Genomic DNA, 19,016 nt, shown 5'->3' on the forward strand with positions numbered 1-19,016 from the left:
GTTTTAAAGAACCCTTATTTAATTAAATGACACGTGTACATGTTTTTGAATGGACTTAGATAATTTTTATGGACAACCAAACAACTCTATTTCTCACATTATCATTGAGAATTCAATTCCCAGAGAATTCTAATTCTCACTAGAATTCTAATTCCCGTTCTCAAACATACCCTGATATAAGTTGTATAATCTTAAAATACACTAGAGTTGCATGTGACAGCTAACAAAATTGATAAACATTTTGGGTGGTGATATCAGAGATATGGGGCTCAAATCTCTCCGACGCTAAACAATTACTGATTTCATTTAAAACAGACTTGCTAATAAAAAATAATAATAATACACTGCCGTCAAATAATCGAGCTAGTAGAGATTGGCACTCAATAAATCCTTGTCTGCATTGCCGATTAGCATTGTTTGTCACCAAACTAACTAAGCAAACAAAATGGATAATATTGATTTTACTACCAACTGATTGGTTATGATATGATGCATAGTGGGTCAAGTTATGGACCCATCATGAGCTAGGTACAATGACACAACACATGTTCTTGCTTGCTAAAAATAACATACAATAACATCTTTTGTCAATTGCATAATGTATAGTATGCTAGTTTGTAAATTATCAAAATTGTGATGAGAGGTTGTAGCTAGGGCTGTCAATGGATTTCAAACCCCTGATAACCGACTCGAATCAAACCGATAAAAAATAATTTGGGTTTTGGTAATTTGGTTTGTCTTGTACCGATCTTAAACCAAACCAACCCGATAAGATGACATTTTAATAATATTTATGATTAATTTTGTATATATTTATCTACTGTGTAGCTGAAATTAATTGATTTAATTTAGGATTTAATTGATTTTATAGTTTTCAGTTCGGGTCGGTTTGGTTTTGATTTGTAATATATCTTATCGGTTCGGTTCAGTTTTGAGTTCCCAATTTTTTTATCGGTTCGGATTTGGATTTTCTAGAATCCAACCCAAACCGGCCAATCCATTGAGCTCTAAACTAGGGGCGAAACTCGAGCGTGTTGAGGTATAACTTGAGCCCGAGACCAATTCCTAGTCGGTCCTTAAATTTTCAGCCCAAGCCCTAATTCAACCAATTCGGATTGGGTCGGGTTATGTCGGGTTGGTTAAACTTTTCGATTTTTTTTAGAATTATGAATTACAAAACACTGAAATTGAAATCTTTTAATGAAATAAAAAAGATTTGATTGTTTGAAAGTAAAACTAACTCTGTTAATTACATTATTCTCTCTAAAATAGAGATTTCAATATTATTTTTTACAAAAATAGAAGGAATGAAATATATACGTACATATATGCACACGAGCTTGGGTTTTTCAGTTGTTTGATACTCTAATTCGACCCCAACTCAAAACGTACTGAGTCGGATTTTGATTTTACATAACCAAACCCAGACATGTTAGCCCAATACCAACAAAAGTCCGGTTTTGAGCTAGACCCAAATTCCACCCCTACTCTAAACCGTACATATAGTTGAAGAAGGTCTTAAGATACCTAAAACGTGAAACACAGATACAAGTGTTAAGTGTCAACACTAAACAGTGGCCCTGTTTGAAAAGAACGTTCCTCGTTTTAACATTTTTTATTTTCTTTTGTTTCTCTGCAACAAAAGAAGACAAAGACAGCTTCTCCACCCCGCACCAACACCAACATTATTTCCCCCCTCTGCATTGGAAAACTCACTACTCTCTCTCTCTCTCTCATTGGCCGTTTTACTTAAAACATCTTCTGATTCCAGGTTTGATCCATGGGGTGCTATTTCACCATTTTTAACTGGTTACTTGGATAGATTGCATGATCTTGGAGTTTGAATCCGGCCCAAGGTTTCAGATTTGAAGGTGAAGAAGTTATTCATTTGTTTATTTTTATATTGATCTGTCACTGTGAACTGTTTTTTGTTTTATTAATGTTTTATCACTTTTGTTTTTACTGTTTTTACTGTATTTGAGTTACTGGATGAGTGTTTTTGAGTGAAGAATAGGGTTAGATCTTGTTATTTTCCTAGATTTGGACTGTTTATGTGTTGGGGTTTTTTAAGTTGTTTTCTTGTGTTGATTCATTGAATCATCTCTGGAAATATTTGATGAATAAGTAATGGAAAGAGTAACTAGGGTTTTGATTTAGAGATTTATTTGATTTTGGGTATTTGACTCTGCAGATACTTGATTCTTGGTTGGACTACTTGTTTATTTAATGGCATCTGAGAAAGGACTACTTGTCGTTTTGGAGAATGGTAATGGGGTTAGTGAGATAACTCCTTCTGTGGAAGGATTAGTTTTGAATGTTGATAAGGAGAATGAGATAACTGATAATGGAATAGACATTACTGAAACTTTTCCAAATGCTGACGGGCTTAATGCGTCTGGGGTGGAAGGCCAGGCTTTATCAAATGCTTCTGAGACTATGGGCTCGAATCCTCCCAAGGTATATTTGTTTCATTATTCTTTGTCGTTTTTGTGTTCCATATTCTAGATTATCAGAATGTAATGTTTCATGTTTGTTTAGAAACTTGGAGCTGTGAAGAATGGTACAACCGACAAGGATAAGAAGGGAAATAAGAAAGGTTCAACTGTAGTTGCTCAAAGCAAGAAACCAAGCCTTTCTCAGAGTCTTTCCTTTATGTCTCGTGGGGTGGCTAATGGTTTGAAGAAGAGTACTGATGGGAAGCCTGTGAAAACTGATACGAAAGTTGATGGAACAGACTCCAAGTCATCAGTGTATGCTCGTCTGAGTAATCCCACTAGGCGGGTATCCACTGGAGGCAGTTCCATCGAAACAAAACCAACTATTGACGGGAGTACTCCCAAGCGGGCTTCTTTAGCATCTGTGCCTAGCGTGCGACGGTCTGCGGTGAGTGTCTGTTTTCTGTGCCATTTGTATTTCTTCTTCAGTTTCTACTTGTGTTATTTCATCTCTTCTTTTTATACGGTATCTTATGCCGTATCTACTTGAAATTAGCCTGGAAAGAGCGATACTGTGAAGGCATCTGTTGATGGCCCAGCTTCTGAAGTTACTGAGTAAGCCCTTACTTAATAATACTTATTGGACATTTGTACCCACGTGACTGTGATTCATTGTTTGCCTTCTCTTTAGTTTTGAGAAATTATGATAAGTTGATTGAAATTTATCTCTAATTGTTATGAATTCTACAATATTGGCTATAGAAGTTTAAATAAGTATTCAGAAGAATACTTTGGAACTGCCTACCACGTTCAATTATTCATACAAAAAAACACAAATTTGAATTGTAGCTCCTATCTTACACTTCACGCTGGTCCCAATTATTTAATGCTAGCTGTATTCTGTAAGTTCTTGATATATTCTTTCTGTGTCAACTATTATCGGTTTAAATGAGATCATTTGCTTTTACTATAGATTGCATGATCAAAGTTCAATCACAACTAGGCAGTCATTGCCAACCAAAGATGATGAAGATGCTCATTCTGCTACCTCAGTATTTGTCTCCCCATGGACTTTCATTTTCTATTGATTATTTTCTTCATTTCCTATTTTTTTTTTTTTAAGCTAATGATTTCATCAATATTGCCAGAAGTACCACTCCTCATGGGTCAAGGAGGAGTAGTGGATCTGGATTTGCTTTCAGGTTGGATGAGCGTGCTGAAAAACGGAAGGAGGTCTGATCACCTTAGTTTTTCAAAGGATTTTGGACTTTTGATACTCACCAGATTAAGCTTGAAAAACTATTCAAACTGTTTCTTTGTTCTATTGGCCAGTTTTATTCGAAAATAGAAGAGAAAATTCATGCTAAGGAAGTCGAAAAAAATAACTTGCAGGCAAAATCAAAGGTATAAGGAACAGCTCTTAAATTTTATTGTTTTTCGTGGCTTTGATAAGGTATTTTCTAAGTTTCACTTTATCTAACCTTTGTGTTCATCTTTTAGGAGAGCCAGGAAGCAGATCTCAAGCAACTCAGAAAGAATCTGACATTTAAAGCTGCCCCCATGCCTACTTTCTATAAGGAACCTCCTCCTCCAAAGACCGAACTGAAGAAGGTAGACCATTGTATTTCATTTAATTTTGTGAGATGCTTTTAGGAAATAAAAGTCACCGCTTTTTTGTAGTCTGCAAGGTGATTGCATTTCGTTTAGCCTGCAGTATGGGTGATTATCTACTGCTACTCCTAAATAAGTGCCCTTCTCTAGTATTGTGTTTCATTTGTGATGTATCTGAGTATGCCTCTTTTACTATACATAAGTTAGAGCAAAATAGTTTAAGAAAAAGGGGGAAAATACAAATATTCAGATTTGCTTGTAAAGATCCGTGACTTTTGTTATACCAATTAAAAATGTAGTGAAATATTTTGTTGCAATAACAACCTTGTGGTTTTGATTTGTGCTGCTCCTCAAATAAGAGATATAAAGGTTCTTCAAATCATAGTTCGGGATTTCGGAATTCTTGGAATTTCGACAAATCTAAAATCCGAAATTCATCAAATTTCGACCCCTATATATTCGGAATTTCGGTTGATTTCGGAATTATCAAGATTTCGACTCTATATTCGGAATTCTGACGTTTCGTTCGGAATCACGAACACTGCTTCAAATAGGTGCCCACGTTACTTGCAAACATGCCTAGGTACCCTTAGCTCATATCTTGCCATTGGAGGGTAAGAAGAGAACTTGTTAGATGCCCATCAATAAGCTATAGGAAGTATGCAGATATTTGGACATAGCATGTTTTTTGTCCAAGATGATAATCCACTATCTTATTTCGTATTACTTTTTAAGTAATCTATCAACTATTTATTGCCTCTAATTTCTTCTATCTTTTGAGAAAGACCAATATTTTCGATGATATAAATTGAAGAGACCAATGTCAAACTTTTTCGTCTTCACCTCTTGTTTATAAAATGATATTAGTTGGTTGTCATTAAGTTAGCTATTGGGATGAGTATACACCTGTATATATAGCGAACACCTGTATATTCTTTTATTTATTGCACTTAATACATGGTCAGTTTTCAGCATGCAAGCTTCATGTGTGTAAATTTTCTCTTGTAGTGTTTTCTTAAGATTCTGCTTAAGGTTGATTTTGTCAATGTGCAACATGGATATAAGTTTGTAACATTCGAGAATTTGATCATGGATGTAGGTCCAGCTCTGTATCATTTATAATGACAAGACAATACTGAACCTATCTTTTATAAATAAGGAACAATGTATTTGTTCATGCAGTGGCATAAGAGCTGCATCATTAACTGGGATTCAACCAACTATTTAAATAAATGTAGTCTAAACCTTGTGACTGGAGGTCTGATGCTAAACTTATGTTGCTAGCCTAATGATCCAATATAGATACTTCTCATCTCGCTCGGTTGATCCAAAACAGATACTTGTCCAATTCCAAGCAATATAATTTCAAGGTTATCTACTCCAAACCAGAATAAGAATTTTATTCTGTTTAAGCCATCAAACACCCTAGAATTCCTTTCTTGTACTAATCATAGGTTTCACTAAGTGCATTCCAGCCTCCAGGTTATTATTTTTCTTATTCATTGTTTTATTATTTTTATTATACCATGGAGGAACGAACACCGTGTGATACTTAGGCTTGGCGAAGTTATAGAAAGAAACTTTTGACCCTATTCCACTTTTTCATAATCTATGCTTGTACTATATACATACGTCTCGTTGTTCAACTCATGTTTGCTACTACTTGCATATGCTACAGCACTGAGTACGACGCTGCACTTAGTATTAGGACATTGTTTTATTTATTCAATGGTCTGTTGTAGATGTTTAGCATCATATCTTGTATGCATTGTAGCTATTCTTGCTTTTCTTCTTAACGAATACTGTACAGCCCTTTTTAGATGTAGTGGTAAATGTTACAGGATATTGACTTTTGTTCTTCATTTCTTGATCTCTTGTAATAACCAAAATGCAGCAGAAATTATACATCTTAGATTGATGAATTTGTTTGTGTAGCATCACCTTAAGAACTAAATATTAAATTTTTATCCATGTCTTACATCCGTTCAACCACCTTTCAATTTTCTCATTTTTATTGGTCCATAGGCACCTTCAACCCGCCCAATATCACCAAAGCTTGGAAGGCACAAAATCAGTAATGCTGTGGCAGAGAGTTCAACTGAGGGTATTGTATCCTGTAAGAGCCCAGTGTCCAGCTCAAATGGGAACCCAAGCAAGTCGACTGGGAAAGGAAGCCTGGCAAACAGCAATGGAGATTTTGTTTCTGTGAAAAAGACGGTGCGGAAGTCTCTGTCTAAGCTTCCTCCTCAGAAATCAGCCACTACAAAGACTGAAGCAAAGCTCAATTCAAAGCCTAAGAGCAAAGATACAGAACTTGAATCCGAGATAGCACATGATGGCGAAACTGGAAACCCAAGCAGATCCACAGAGAGGGCTTCCGAAGAAACCGAGTGTGGTGAGTTTAAAATTGGCAGGGAACTCAATGAGAATGCTGAGACAAGCGCTAAGGTGTTTGACCCCGAGATTAATTCCGATATAGTTGCTATTGATAATTAAAAATGTTTTGGTGGTTATTTTTTGTACAATGTGCAGGAAGTTTAAGATATTGTGAATAGCGTGTGAATTTTATGTTGTTAATGTTGCTTGAGAAGTATATTGACAGTGTTTTGAGGTAAATACAGCTGTGATTTTGTTATATGTGGGAGAGTATAAATTTGGTTGTGTATTTATCACTTAGCAAACTGTTTACGCTACAGCAGTCATGAAAAGTTGTTTACTGGTGCGTAAGCCTCCTAAAATTGCACTGAGCATGTCTTATAATTAGGTTCGAGGTCGATAAGTTTACTTTATGAATTAAAACAGTAATCTGAGTATTTCAGCAGGTTTATTGAAAGTATATAGAGATCAAGGGCAATTCATCTAGTGAGTTTGAAACTCATTACCGCATCAACAAAAGTCTTTCGATGATGGTTTTTGAGACTGTGAGTCTGTCTTGCCCCAGCTCCCTTTTCCTCTCATTTCCTCTCTCCACCATGCTTCTTCCTCTTTGCAGTTATCTATCCAGTTCTCGGTTGGACCTTTTTGGATATTGGGCCCAACAAGAAGGTTTCGGTTATGGATCGGGCCCACTACTAGTCTCCTAGAATCGTAGTCATGTTAATTGCAGACGTCACCAGTTAATAAGCTTGTCTAGCAATCTTTCAACCAGAAACCCGAATCAATCAAAGAAGAATTTTTTTTCTCTTTCATCAAGTCACAATCTTTACATCTCCCACGTAAATTTCTCACCACATTTCATTCTAATTCCTTTCTACGCTTTACTCAATTTAGTCTTGCATGTTACATTTTTTTTTTGCAGAATTGTGGACATTGACTCAACTTCAACATGGTAAGCTTAGGGTTTCTTGTAATTTACATCGTTATGGAATTAATTAATATAATAATATTGATTTTGGAATATTGAATAATTGTAGTCGGATATACGAAAGTGGTTTATGAAACAACACGACAAGAACAACAATGCTACTAAAACTGATCCACCACCAGAGAAAAATGTAAGCCAAGATAGTTCAAGTAGGAGAAAGACTAGTAAGTATTTTGCTAATGATGGGAAAAAGGTTAAAGATGAAATGGAGGCGGAGAAAACTCCAGTGAAAAGGAAAACACAGAAAAGTAGTGAACAAGTGCACGATGATGTGAAACCCCCGTTGGCGAAGAAGCTTCATAAGGGTGATGATGATGATGATGATGAGGAGGATTTTGTGATGCCTAGTGCGAGTAAAAAGTCGGTTGAGGTCACACCTGCGAAGAAATTAAAGAGCGGGTCAGGAAGAGGGGTTGTTAAGAAAGTTGTAGATATGCAAGAAAATGATGGTGACGATGATGATGATGAAGTGGCTGCTACTCCTGCCAAAGGTGCTGGAAGGGGTAGAGGTGGAAGAGGTTCTACTGCAGCACCAGCTGCTGGAAGAGGAAGGGGTGGTGGCGGGAGGGGTGGATTTATGAACTTTGGCGAAAGAAAAGATCCTCCACATAAAGGAGAAAAGGTGAGAATGCAACTTCTCCAAAGCTTCAATATATTGAAGCAGTTGTTATTTCTTTATATTTTGCTATGTCAAGTGACGCAGCTATTGGATCTCTCGTTGACAATGAAGCATTCTTCTTCCTCTGTAGGAAGTCCCCGATGGTGCTCCTGATTGTTTAGCTGGTCTGACTTTTGTTATGACCGGGACCCTTGACAGGTATATCATTATTTTTAGATAGGTTTTTCTGCATTGTTGGTTTGTTTTCTACTGACAAAGAAATGTTATACATGCTCATGATATTGTGAATTGTCGAGATAACTATAATGCATCTTTAGATAGATCTTTATCTGCTGACAGTCCAATAATTAAATTGCAATTCCTATGTGTGTCAATCATTATGATTGACTTTACCAACTTGGACATGCACAATTAAATTCTGGTATTAATTCCAGTTTAGAAAGGGAAGAAGCGGAAGTTTTAATTAAACGTCATGGTGGTCGGGTTACTGGATCAGTTAGCAAAAAGACGGTGAGTCCTTACAAAATCCTGTCCTTACAACAGGCATATATTTATTGGTATAAGTTGTCAATAACATCTTATATTTGCAGAATTATCTTCTGGTTGACGAAGATATTGGTGGTCGAAAGTCCGAAAAAGCCAAAGAGCTGGGGTTTGTTATCTAAGACCAACTGCTTTTCTGTTGTGGACCTCGTCATTTTTTTCTTCACTAACTTGGGCACTGTTTATTTATCTACAGCACTACCTTCCTTAATGAAGATGGCTTGTTTGATATCATTCGTAAATCAAAGCCCACAAAAACTATTCCACCTGCTGATACGAAGACAAAAACAGTGGAAAAGGCTGCTGCATCACAACCGAAAGGAAGTCCTTTAAAACTAGAAGCGAAGGGTAGAGTCAAATTATTCAAACCTTTTTCATTTATATTATGATCATTTTATTTTTCAGATTGGTTAAGATTATAGTATAGGTAATATGAGTTACTGGCAAACTATAAGAGGGTGAGCTTGTCAAGTCTGAAACACAAAAATAGGAATCTATAGACCTCAAAAAAATTTCTTTGGATTCCAGGCTAAGTATATTTAATATTTCACAGTAATTTTGTGTTAAACTATATATATGAAGTAGAGGGGCATCACTTAGCCAATGAAATCTATTTAAGTCTTTTAATCTCAATCCCGACTAAAATCAAGTCTTTAAAGTGAACTATCTAGAATGGTAACTGACTACATCAGCGAGTAATAATATCCCTTTGATCTTCTATACCACAATGTTGCTGTTCTTGTCACTTTCTATAAAGGACAATTTTTTTCAATTTTGCTATGGCATGTAAGTGAATATACATATCTATGGTGATTTTCATAATGGTGCCCTTATGTTGTAACTCTTCTGACATGTTTGTTTCTCTATTCTTGTTATTTATACTGCTAGAATATGCTTCATATTTTTCTTTGAGTGAGACACCTCGGGAAATAATTCTTTTATGCTCTGATATGAACAATTTGATTGGAGAAGATAGGAAGGAGTTTATTTTTGTTAAGGTGTTGTGATGATATTCACTCTTATTTTTTCTGTGCCCTAGAAGCAAAAAAAGTTGATCCAAAAGGTATGGCATCAGGCGCCTCATATGCTAAGCCCAAAGGCGAAGCCTTAGGTCGTGGTGGTTCGCTGACTTGGACAGAAAAGTATAAACCAAAGGTTCCAAATGACATCATTGGCAATCAGTCGCTTGTATGTGTCTTTAATGCTGTCTTGTGCTTGCATATTTGAGTTCTTTTCTTTCTCTTTTCAGTTTGGTTGAATTGCGTTTAAGATTTTGCTTTGTATTCGTATAGGTTAAGCAGCTCCATGACTGGTTGATGCAATGGAATGAAATTTTTTTGAACGCTGGCCCAAAGGGAAAAGGGAAAAAGCAAAATGATAGTGCAACTAAAAAAGCTGTGCTGCTAAGTGGAACCCCTGGTATTGGGAAGAGTACATCAGCAAAATTGATTAGCCAGATGCTCGGTTTTCAGGCCATTGAGGTTCCTTCTTCTTAAGCATTCGTCTTTATTAAAATGAAGTGTTTGTTATTACTAGCATAGTAGCATGTGGACGTGAGTACTTATCAATTAGTTTTTTTTCCTCATGTTCTCCTTTGTTAATTAGGTAAATGCTAGCGACAGTCGTGGAAAGGCTGATTCCAAAATAATTAAAGGAATTGGTGGAAGCACCGCAAATTCTGTAAAAGAACTTGTCAGCAATGAATCTTTGAATGTTAACATGGATCGGTAGGTGATGCTTAACTGCACTCTTAAACTGGCAGCATGGCATTTATCTTGAGATATGCTCTTTAATATAATATAATTTAAATTTCAGGTCTAAGCATCCAAAGTCTGTACTAATAATGGATGAGGTTGATGGCATGTCTGCTGGAGATAGAGGTGGAGTTGTTGATCTTATTGCTAGCATCAAAATTTCCAAAATTCCTATCATTTGCATCTGTAATGATCGCTACAGTCAGAAACTGAAAAGTCTTGTCAACTACTGTTTACTTCTCAGCTACCGTAAACCTACAAAACAACAGGTAATCTTGCACTAAGTTTATACTTCTTTTAACTTTTACTTTATCTGACTGTATTCAAGAAACATCACACAGTAATTACATGTATGCCATTTATTTCCCAGATTTCCCCCCTCCTGTTATAGTTTTGTACGTTTTGTTATTTTTGTAGTTGTCTTTTTTTCTTGTAGCCATCATGTTATTGTAAAAAAATTTAAGGCCTCATATAAGCTATTGCTAATTACCTAAACTGGGGTACTTGTTTGATCTGGGGTATATGGAGACTTAGCTATTGCTAATTATTCATATGTAATCTTCTCGATTTAAATTCCAAATTATATCAATGATTACCTTTTATCTTCAAAAACAAGGTTCATATAAGCTGGGTAAGTTGCCTGCATGAGCTTGAACCCCATCTAGGTATTGGCTTTTGAGGTTAAATTTCATTTTTGACCACTTAAAAACGTAGATGTGCCTGGTAAGCTGTGTTGCATGGGTACGGGACGGAGTGTCTGGTTTGGACATGGGTACGATGATTTGGACACGGCGAGATCTGAGAATTAGGGTCTGTTTTGCTTGTGTCCGGGTGTCCGTGTCCGTGTCCGCAGGACACGGGTACGCGATACAGAGGAAATTAGGGCGTACCCATGCAACAGAGCTGGTAAGACTCAGTTTTGGCTCAGCTGTCCCCCGTATTTGCTATTGTGGATGAAGCAGGGTTACAGTTTATTAAAGATTTACAAAAGGATAGATTATCCGTTTTCCCTTTAAGTTTCTTTCTTAGTTGCATGATTCTATACAATTTAATCTAGTAGTTTTTTGTCAATGGAGCTCTCATCCATTTGGGAAACTTTTAGTCCCGTGTAGTGATGATAACTGTGGAAGGTTACTGTTAGGCTGTCCAATTCAGAGGATAGAAGAAACTTCCACTTCGGAGGGTTGGGGGCTCATGTAATAGGGGGTTATTTCTTTGTTCTCTTGTTTTGTTTCTTTCTAGTCGTACTGATACAATTGAGGTACTCACTCACAATTGTACTTCTTTTGCTTTTGCACCCCATTCTAATAAAGTTTACTTATCCAGAAAAAAGAAAAAAGACTATGGTTCGTTTGTTTAATTGATATTCTATATTTATAATGTATTTCTGTGTATGAGCTTTATAACGGCAGCATTATGCTATTAAGGTTGGATTTAAACATGCGGACTTTGAGTCAACTAATCTACACTTGACAGATGGCAAAAAGGTTAATGCAAGTTGCAAATGCAGAAGGTCTTCAAGTTAACGAGGTACATATTGAGTCGAAATAATTGTTTTTCCTTTTTTTGTCCTTTTTTGAGATTGTGTATCTGCCAAAATTTATACATTAGTTATTATGTCACCTGAAATAATATATCTGTTGTATTCTCTTTAGAGCCTAGGGTGAACTTCAAGGTTATGCATTGAGTGGCCTTACAGTATATTGTTTGGGCTTAGGGAAGATGTTTACCTTATGCACACAATGTTTTCATTTGTTCAATTTCTGTTTCAACCTACAGTAACAACACTAAATGACAAAAATTGAAATTCTAAATTATCGAAGAAAGTGATAACTTCTTTCTATATTTTTCTATTTTAGATTCTTTGGTTCATTCTCGTTCCTGCTCGATTTTCATGTTTAAAGAACTGAAAGCAAACTTTGTCAGCCCACCTCCTCTCTCTTTTAGCTATTATTATATACCTGGTTTGGGCATGCACGTCATTTAACATTCTAATTCTCGATCATCCATAGATTGCACTGGAGGAACTTGCAGAGAGAGTGAATGGAGATATGCGTATGGCTATAAATCAATTGCATTACATGAGCCTCTCATCATCTGTTATAAAATATGATGATATGCGACAACGCCTTCTCAGCAGTTCCAAGGATGAAGATATTTCACCTTTTACAGCTGTAGATAAGTATGATTACTTTACCCTTCTTTCTTATGTCTGCTGATTTACATTTTTTCTGTTGTTTTTGGATATTTCTACCTTAGTGAAATTATTACTTCCCTATTAATGCAACAGGAGGTCATGTTTGATGAGAAACAAAACATGAATATCGTTTTGTTGTGGTTAAAAATCTCTAGGTCTACAAACCACAAGTTGCTTACATGTAAACACATATCTAATCTGTGCTAAACACCCCTAGAACCTTCGACAACCTAGCTTGTTGGTCACAAACTTTTGTGGTTGATGAAAGTTGTGGTCTTAGATCAACTGTTTTCATGGTACTGTCATCTGTGTTGTTGAGTTGGTTGTTTTTTATCTTTTGTTTGTATTAAGAAACATTGTGTAGCACCCCACAAATTGGACTGGAATATACATGTTGAGGGATTTTGAGTTTTGCGGCTCACTTTTTGCTGCCCCTCCTGTTGCTTGTTAGTCCTTAGCAAGTTTAAATGGATTGGGACAATTTATTGTAATAGTCACAAAGTGGGATAATACATTGTGATTCAACATGCTCATTACCTAAACTTTGGATTGGGTATTGTTGGTAAAAAGCGAGAATATAAGGCTGTGATGTTGGGTGCTGATACTTGCATTTTTAAATGCAGGTTTTAAGTTTAATCTCCCCCATCGGTCAATTAGTTACACAAAAAACCCTCGCATGCAAACAAACCCACAAAACCTCCCTATTTTCAAAAACAATAAACTAAAACAGAAAATTGACTTAAATACCTCCGTCATCTTCACCCGCCTTTCTTTATTTCAGATTTGAAAACTTAACAAAAAAAAAAAAACAAACTAAGAACTATGCAGTTTTAAATATGCTGGAAACATCTCATTTTTTAGATATGAGACACTGATTTCATTTTCCAAAACACCACAGAAAAAATGGTTCTAAAAAAAGATATAAACTATAACTCATCAAACAATTGCAGACTTTTAAAAAAAAAATGATCTTGCAAATTAAGAGACATATCTAAGAGTTGCTCTTCTAATAAGCAAAAAAGACTTGCGTTTTATGCAAAAATAACTTTTCATAGTAGAATATGTATGAAAAATATATTTACATAGAAAAATTTCGTAGGAAAAAATAAATTTGCATAGTAGAATACCTATGAAAAATTATATTTACATATGAAAAAAAAATATTTACAAATAAAAATTTTGTATGCAAAAATAAATTCGCATAGTAAAATCCTATGAAAAATTATATTTACATAGAAAAATTTTATATGCAAAAATAAATTTGCATAGTGGAATTTCGATGTAAAAGAAAATTTGCACACAGAAATTCCCATTTTAACACATAAAATAGAGCACCAAAATTTGGGAAACAAAGAAACGAAATGTAGAAGAAGATAACCAATTGAAGAATACGCGTTCACACATTCAATTACAAATAAAAAATCCTCTCTTGCATGCAGATCAAAGTTGATCCCTAATCAAAACTATCGAAACTAATTTTCAAGTGGAATCAAAGAGGATTGGAGGAGTTAAATCAAAGAGATTCTATCTAGTTTCCTCAAAAGGATATTTTTGGAAACAAAAAGAAAAGAAATATGAAAAACAGACCCTTGATTGGTTATAACCGGGTCAAAAAGAGGGGGGTTTCATTATACGGCCCGAAGAGAGGGGGTTTACATGTAACCCAATAGCAAATAGGGGTTCAGGGCCCATCTCTTGTTTTTAAATGATTATTCAAAATTGTGACTTGGATTTTAAGCTCTTTAGATCCAATTTAGAATTGAAGAAATGGCTGAAGATCTCTTGCGAACTGCAATGTAGATGTGTGGTTAGTAGTTGGTAAAATAAATCTTGTCAGATGTATCAGTAAGGTGTTTGGGATTGGGACTTGGTAAAACGATAAAAGAGTGCATTTTTATTTGGAAAATCTTGTGAATTTGGATAGTTTTTCTGAAAAATTACTTAATGTTGTGAATATGTTCATGATAATGTTGAACTCAGGAATGTGCCAGCCTGTTGTGCATGCTTCCTGAATCCTTCTATTGTATAGCACTCGTTTTAACTTGTTCTATTTTTGCAGGCTATTTGGCTATAATGGTGGGAAGTTGCGGATGGATGAGAGGATTGACTTGAGCATGAGTGACATGGACTTAGTCCCTCTTCTTATTCAGGTTCTCTATTGTTTACGGTTTCTGTTTTTACCCAACTCTAGGATCTTCACCTTCAAACTGCGCTTACCATTTAAATTTATTTGTTTGAGGAAATCTAAAGATATACCTGATTTATTCTAATAACAGAGTGGTTCATGTTGATATATCAGTCTTACTTGAATCTAAAAGTCAAAATGCAACAGAAATATCCTTTTGGGAACAGTCAATTTAGACATGTTATTCTCCTAAAAACATAAGCTGGTTGTGTGGCATGTAAGAACCTGACAATATGTTCTGGTCTTTTGGAATTTGCAGAAACGACATGAAGATTGCGCTAGTGGTTAGTCCCAATTGGTTAGGTTCCATACGTCTAAGATCGGTAGTTTTTGCATGATAATTGAATTCTACTTTTGTACAGAGGACTTTTGAGGAAAACCTCACCTCTGATTGGGGGTGGCTAAATGGGAGGGATTTTTTGGTATAGTTGAGCAGGTTATCCATAAAGTGGTCCCAGAGCTGAGAATGGCCCATCCTGAAGGTCCTCCATTCCGACTGTGATACCCCATGGATGAACTCTTTGGTCCCTCTTTTAGGTTTCGTCCAAGACATGAGTTCTGATCTGCCGATCAATCTCTAATAAGTAATGAGGCCTCTTGAGGACTCATGGGTGGTGGTTGAGTTGGGGACATATCTGTTGTAGAGTGAGTGAGTCGTCATATGGTGAATGCTGGTGATAATGATAAATATAAATCGTTTGCTTAAGGCATGATGAAAAGTAAATGTCCAGAGGAACATAACTTGATTTTAGAAGAGTTTATTATTAGTTAAGTTATTTCTTAGTATGTGTCTAATTAGGTTTAGATTTAGTTTCTATTTGCAATTGATTAGAGTCCAAGAAACCATATCTATAAATATAGCTTTCATTTCATTTTGTAATCAACCATTTACTATGATTATTATAAATTGAGTTATATCCTAGAAGTCTCAGTGGAATTGTCTTTCTTATTATCTCTCGTTCTACTCTAATTTTTTATTTTATTCTTAGTCAATTGTCCTACATAATATGTGCCCACACCAACAATATATATGGTGTCTTGGCTTTCATATCGTTTTGTAATCAATAATATATAATATGTATACACCTGAAAATGGAATTTACTATTTTCAGAAAAAAAAGGGGAAGCTATTGAAACAATGTCAACCGTAACTCCTACATGTCACCGTGATATAGGTTCCTTGGCTTCTTTTAGGATGTGTTACTAAATTTCGAATACTAAGCTCTTCCGCCTTTCTTCTCTTAATGGTATACCTTTATTCTATCACTAGATATTTAAAGAAATAAATTGTTATTTCCAGGAAAATTATCTGAATTATCGACCAAGTTCTGCTGGTAAAGACGACAGTGGAGTTAAAAGAATGAACTTAATTGCCCGTGCTGCAGAGTCCATTGGAAGTGGAGATATCTTTAATGTACAGATTCGGAGATATCGTCAGTGGCAACTTTCCCCAGCTGGTTCTTTATGTTCATGCATAATTCCGTATGTTTCCTGATATTAGTAGTCATGAATGCTGTCTGTTATGCTAAAAGATAATTGCCCTTCTCTGTTCTGCTTTTTCATTTACATTTTAACTTTTTAAGAGCTGATCATTTTTCTTTCTTTCATTAGTGCTGCTCTGTTACATGGACAAAGGGAGACCCTTGAACAGGTAATGGAATACTTGCATCTCACAACTTGTTTCAGACCATGTTTACAACATTACGGGTGGCTCATTTAGTTGTATAAAATCTATTCCTCTGTAAAGTTTGAACCATCTAAAATGGGCTATCAGTCCATCTCAGAATTGATTCTGGATAGGTATTGATAATTCTCGTGAGTCAATTGGAAGTCACCATGTTATTTTATGTGTGGAACTGCATATGCTTTGGCCGGATATCTGGCAAATTCTCATTTTTATGAAAATTGATTTCTTTTTAGGGAGAGCGCAATTTCAACCGATTTGGTGGGTGGCTGGGGAAAAACTCAACCATGGGAAAGAATTTTAGGCTTTTGGAGGATGTTCATGTTCATTTACTTGCTTCTCGTGAAATTATCTCAAACAGGTATCTCAACTTCCAATTTCATTTACTTGGATTCTTATCTTGGTCAGCGGCTTTAGATGCTTATGGTACAGTACTACTAGTCACTTTTTTGAGGTTTAAGCTTACTCCAATTCAGATTTCCCCCATTCCTGTCCATGATCTTTGATTTCTAAGAACAATGCCTTTACGGTCTGCTTAATCTGTTTTTGTATTTTCGAGACTGGGCTTTGTCTCCTGTGCTTGATTGTGCAGTAACCAATTAATCTTTAGTCTTCTAAAGTTGTATTCATCAACATTAGTACAAGTTTCTTTATTCATCAAGAATGAAAAGCTTGGACTAAAAGCAGCCCTAAATTCGTTGTGTAGGTTAGTCATTTTAAAATCAACACAGAAGTATAAAGAGATGCTCAGATATCCTTTACCTAAATTTTGTATTGTAGCAATTCTCTTAGTAATAGCTTTCTATTACATTTATAATTACATATAAGAGGATGATCAGCATAGTAAGCTGTGTAAAGCATCATTTGAAACATTTAAAGAGATACCGTTGATTGCATCCATTTAGTTTGGCTTCCTATCTCTCGTCTCCTTCAACAAACCAAAACTAGATTTGAATATTTGAAAGTCATCAATCATATCAGTAGCATATATCTTCTATTTGTAGCTTATAGCTACTAGCCTTATAAATGATTCTGTCTAAGTTGCAAGATGCTTAATGCTCCTTTCCTACTAATTTCTTCAGGCAAACAGTTCGAGTTGATTATTTATCTCTTATTTTGAAGCAATTAATTGATCCACTTCGAGTGTTACCTAAGGTAAGAAGGATCTCACTTTTATTCAAAATTTACAAGACGGGTATAATTGAAATGAGCACTTGTTTATTTAACGTGGGAAAATATTCTAGGATGAAGCAGTTCAGAAGGTTGTAGAATTCATGGATGCTTACTCTATTAGTCAGGAGGATTTTGACACAATTGTGGAGTTATCGAAGTTTCAGGTATCTCATTCTACCCATGCACGGAATGAATTTAGAAGATTTAAACTATATTCAGTATCAATATTATGAGTTTGATGTACATTAGGGACACCGAAATCCGCTAGATGGCATCCAACCAGCTGTAAAGGCTGCACTAACAAAAGCATACAAGCAAGGAAGCAACTTGCGCGTTGTTCGAGCAGCAGATATGATCACAGTTCCTGGAATTAAAAAGGCTCCAAAGAAACGGATAGCAGCAATGTTAGAACCAGTTGATGAAGCTTTGGCGGAGGAGAACGGTGACATATTAGCAGAAAATGAAGAAGAGTCTTCAGACACAGAAGATACTGGTTAGTTTCTCATGCGATGAAAATTTGCTTATTGAGTTATTGTAGAAATGAGGCCATTTTTGCAGTTGTGTAAGGTAATATATGAAACAAAATTGGAAGCTAAATACATTAGTGTATATGTGATTGTTTGTCTTATTCATGTAGTGGTGTTTTCTGTTCTTTTGCTACTCCCTTTGTAGACTTGTGTTTCTCATTTGTTCATTTTTTTATCCTGCAAGTGGGAAGGCACTCCTTGTGGGCAGATCTAATATTTTGATTGGTTTTCCTGTTTACTCGCTTTTCTTATTACATATTCATCCCTCAGCCCTAACTTACCACTGAAATATTTTCTTGTAGATGGCATTGATAACGTTGAGAGAAAACCGCAGCTGGATCTCCAGAGTAGCAGCTCTAAAGGTAGTATATTAATAGCATTCGGCATGCATTGGAATTATATGTATACTAATTTGCTGATTCTTGTCATCCTTTCTGGTGGCTAATATTGTAGGAATTCAAGTACAGCTGGACCTGAAAAACAACGGGAGTTCTAGTGCCAAGAAGACTCCAGCTGCCAAATCAAGGAAAGCTTCTGAATCTGTTGAGAAGAAAGGGGGTCGAGGATCAGGGACTGCTTCGAAGAGGAAAAGATGAGTGCAGCGGAGATGTTTTTAATTTAACCTTTTCAGTGAGGGTGAAGGCGTACTCCCAAATTTTGATGTGTTAATAGTCAGCCGTCGTGGCCCACTTGTGTAGTCTGTATGAGGGGGTTGGGCCAGCTGTTTCCCAAGGTTGGCATCCGGCCTACACACGTTATGTGGAAAGTTACCCTTTAGAATTGACTGAAATAGCCACGAGATGGTGCACCCAAAAATATTCGATTGTGTACAGCTCGTTTCTAAGAAATAGATATCGGCATGCTAATGTATTTGCTTGGTGATATGATTTTGATAAATTACTTGCTATTCCTCGAGCAAAATCT

The 19,016-nt window shown here is 35.8% G+C and overlaps 2 protein-coding genes across 4 annotated transcripts; both read left to right on the forward strand.

Moving 5' to 3' along the window:
* The first annotated feature begins 1,547 nt into the window (after positions 1-1,547).
* Positions 1,548-6,681, forward strand: LOC147485902 (protein WVD2-like 4). 2 transcript variants are annotated; one of them, XM_086571258.1, is made up of 9 exons: positions 1,548-1,871; positions 2,192-2,457; positions 2,539-2,883; positions 2,992-3,050; positions 3,409-3,486; positions 3,584-3,668; positions 3,768-3,839; positions 3,936-4,046; positions 6,072-6,681. In XM_086571258.1, the coding sequence occupies exons 2-9, from the start codon at positions 2,227-2,229 to the stop codon at positions 6,540-6,542; spliced, it is 1,452 nt and encodes a 483-aa protein (XP_086427384.1). In that variant the 5' UTR covers positions 1,548-1,871; positions 2,192-2,226; the 3' UTR covers positions 6,543-6,681. The 2 variants fall into 2 exon arrangements, with proteins under 2 accessions (XP_086427384.1, XP_086427385.1); XM_086571259.1 differs by lacking the exon at positions 3,409-3,486 and having other exon boundaries at positions 1,634-1,871.
* A 454-nt stretch (positions 6,682-7,135) lies between these two features.
* RFC1 (replication factor C1) lies at positions 7,136-19,013 on the forward strand. 2 transcript variants are annotated; one of them, XM_086571256.1, is made up of 22 exons: positions 7,136-7,261; positions 7,345-7,374; positions 7,460-8,032; positions 8,160-8,227; positions 8,464-8,539; positions 8,620-8,681; positions 8,769-8,920; positions 9,612-9,760; positions 9,865-10,053; positions 10,178-10,299; positions 10,388-10,595; positions 11,803-11,856; positions 12,339-12,508; positions 14,583-14,673; positions 16,009-16,190; positions 16,320-16,359; positions 16,629-16,753; positions 17,475-17,547; positions 17,637-17,729; positions 17,815-18,058; positions 18,395-18,454; positions 18,546-19,013. In XM_086571256.1, exons 2-22 carry the CDS (start codon positions 7,372-7,374, stop codon positions 18,686-18,688), a joined length of 2,877 nt encoding a protein of 958 aa, XP_086427382.1. In that variant the 5' UTR covers positions 7,136-7,261; positions 7,345-7,371; the 3' UTR covers positions 18,689-19,013. The 2 variants fall into 2 exon arrangements, with proteins under 2 accessions (XP_086427382.1, XP_086427383.1); XM_086571257.1 differs by having other exon boundaries at positions 7,149-7,374; positions 9,615-9,760.
* The last annotated feature ends 3 nt before the right edge of the window (positions 19,014-19,016 follow it).

Source organism: Coptis chinensis, chromosome 7 (genome assembly GCF_015680905.1).
Source record: "Coptis chinensis isolate HL-2020 chromosome 7, ASM1568090v1, whole genome shotgun sequence".
In the NCBI taxonomy this organism is placed as follows: Eukaryota; Viridiplantae; Streptophyta; class Magnoliopsida; order Ranunculales; family Ranunculaceae; genus Coptis; species Coptis chinensis.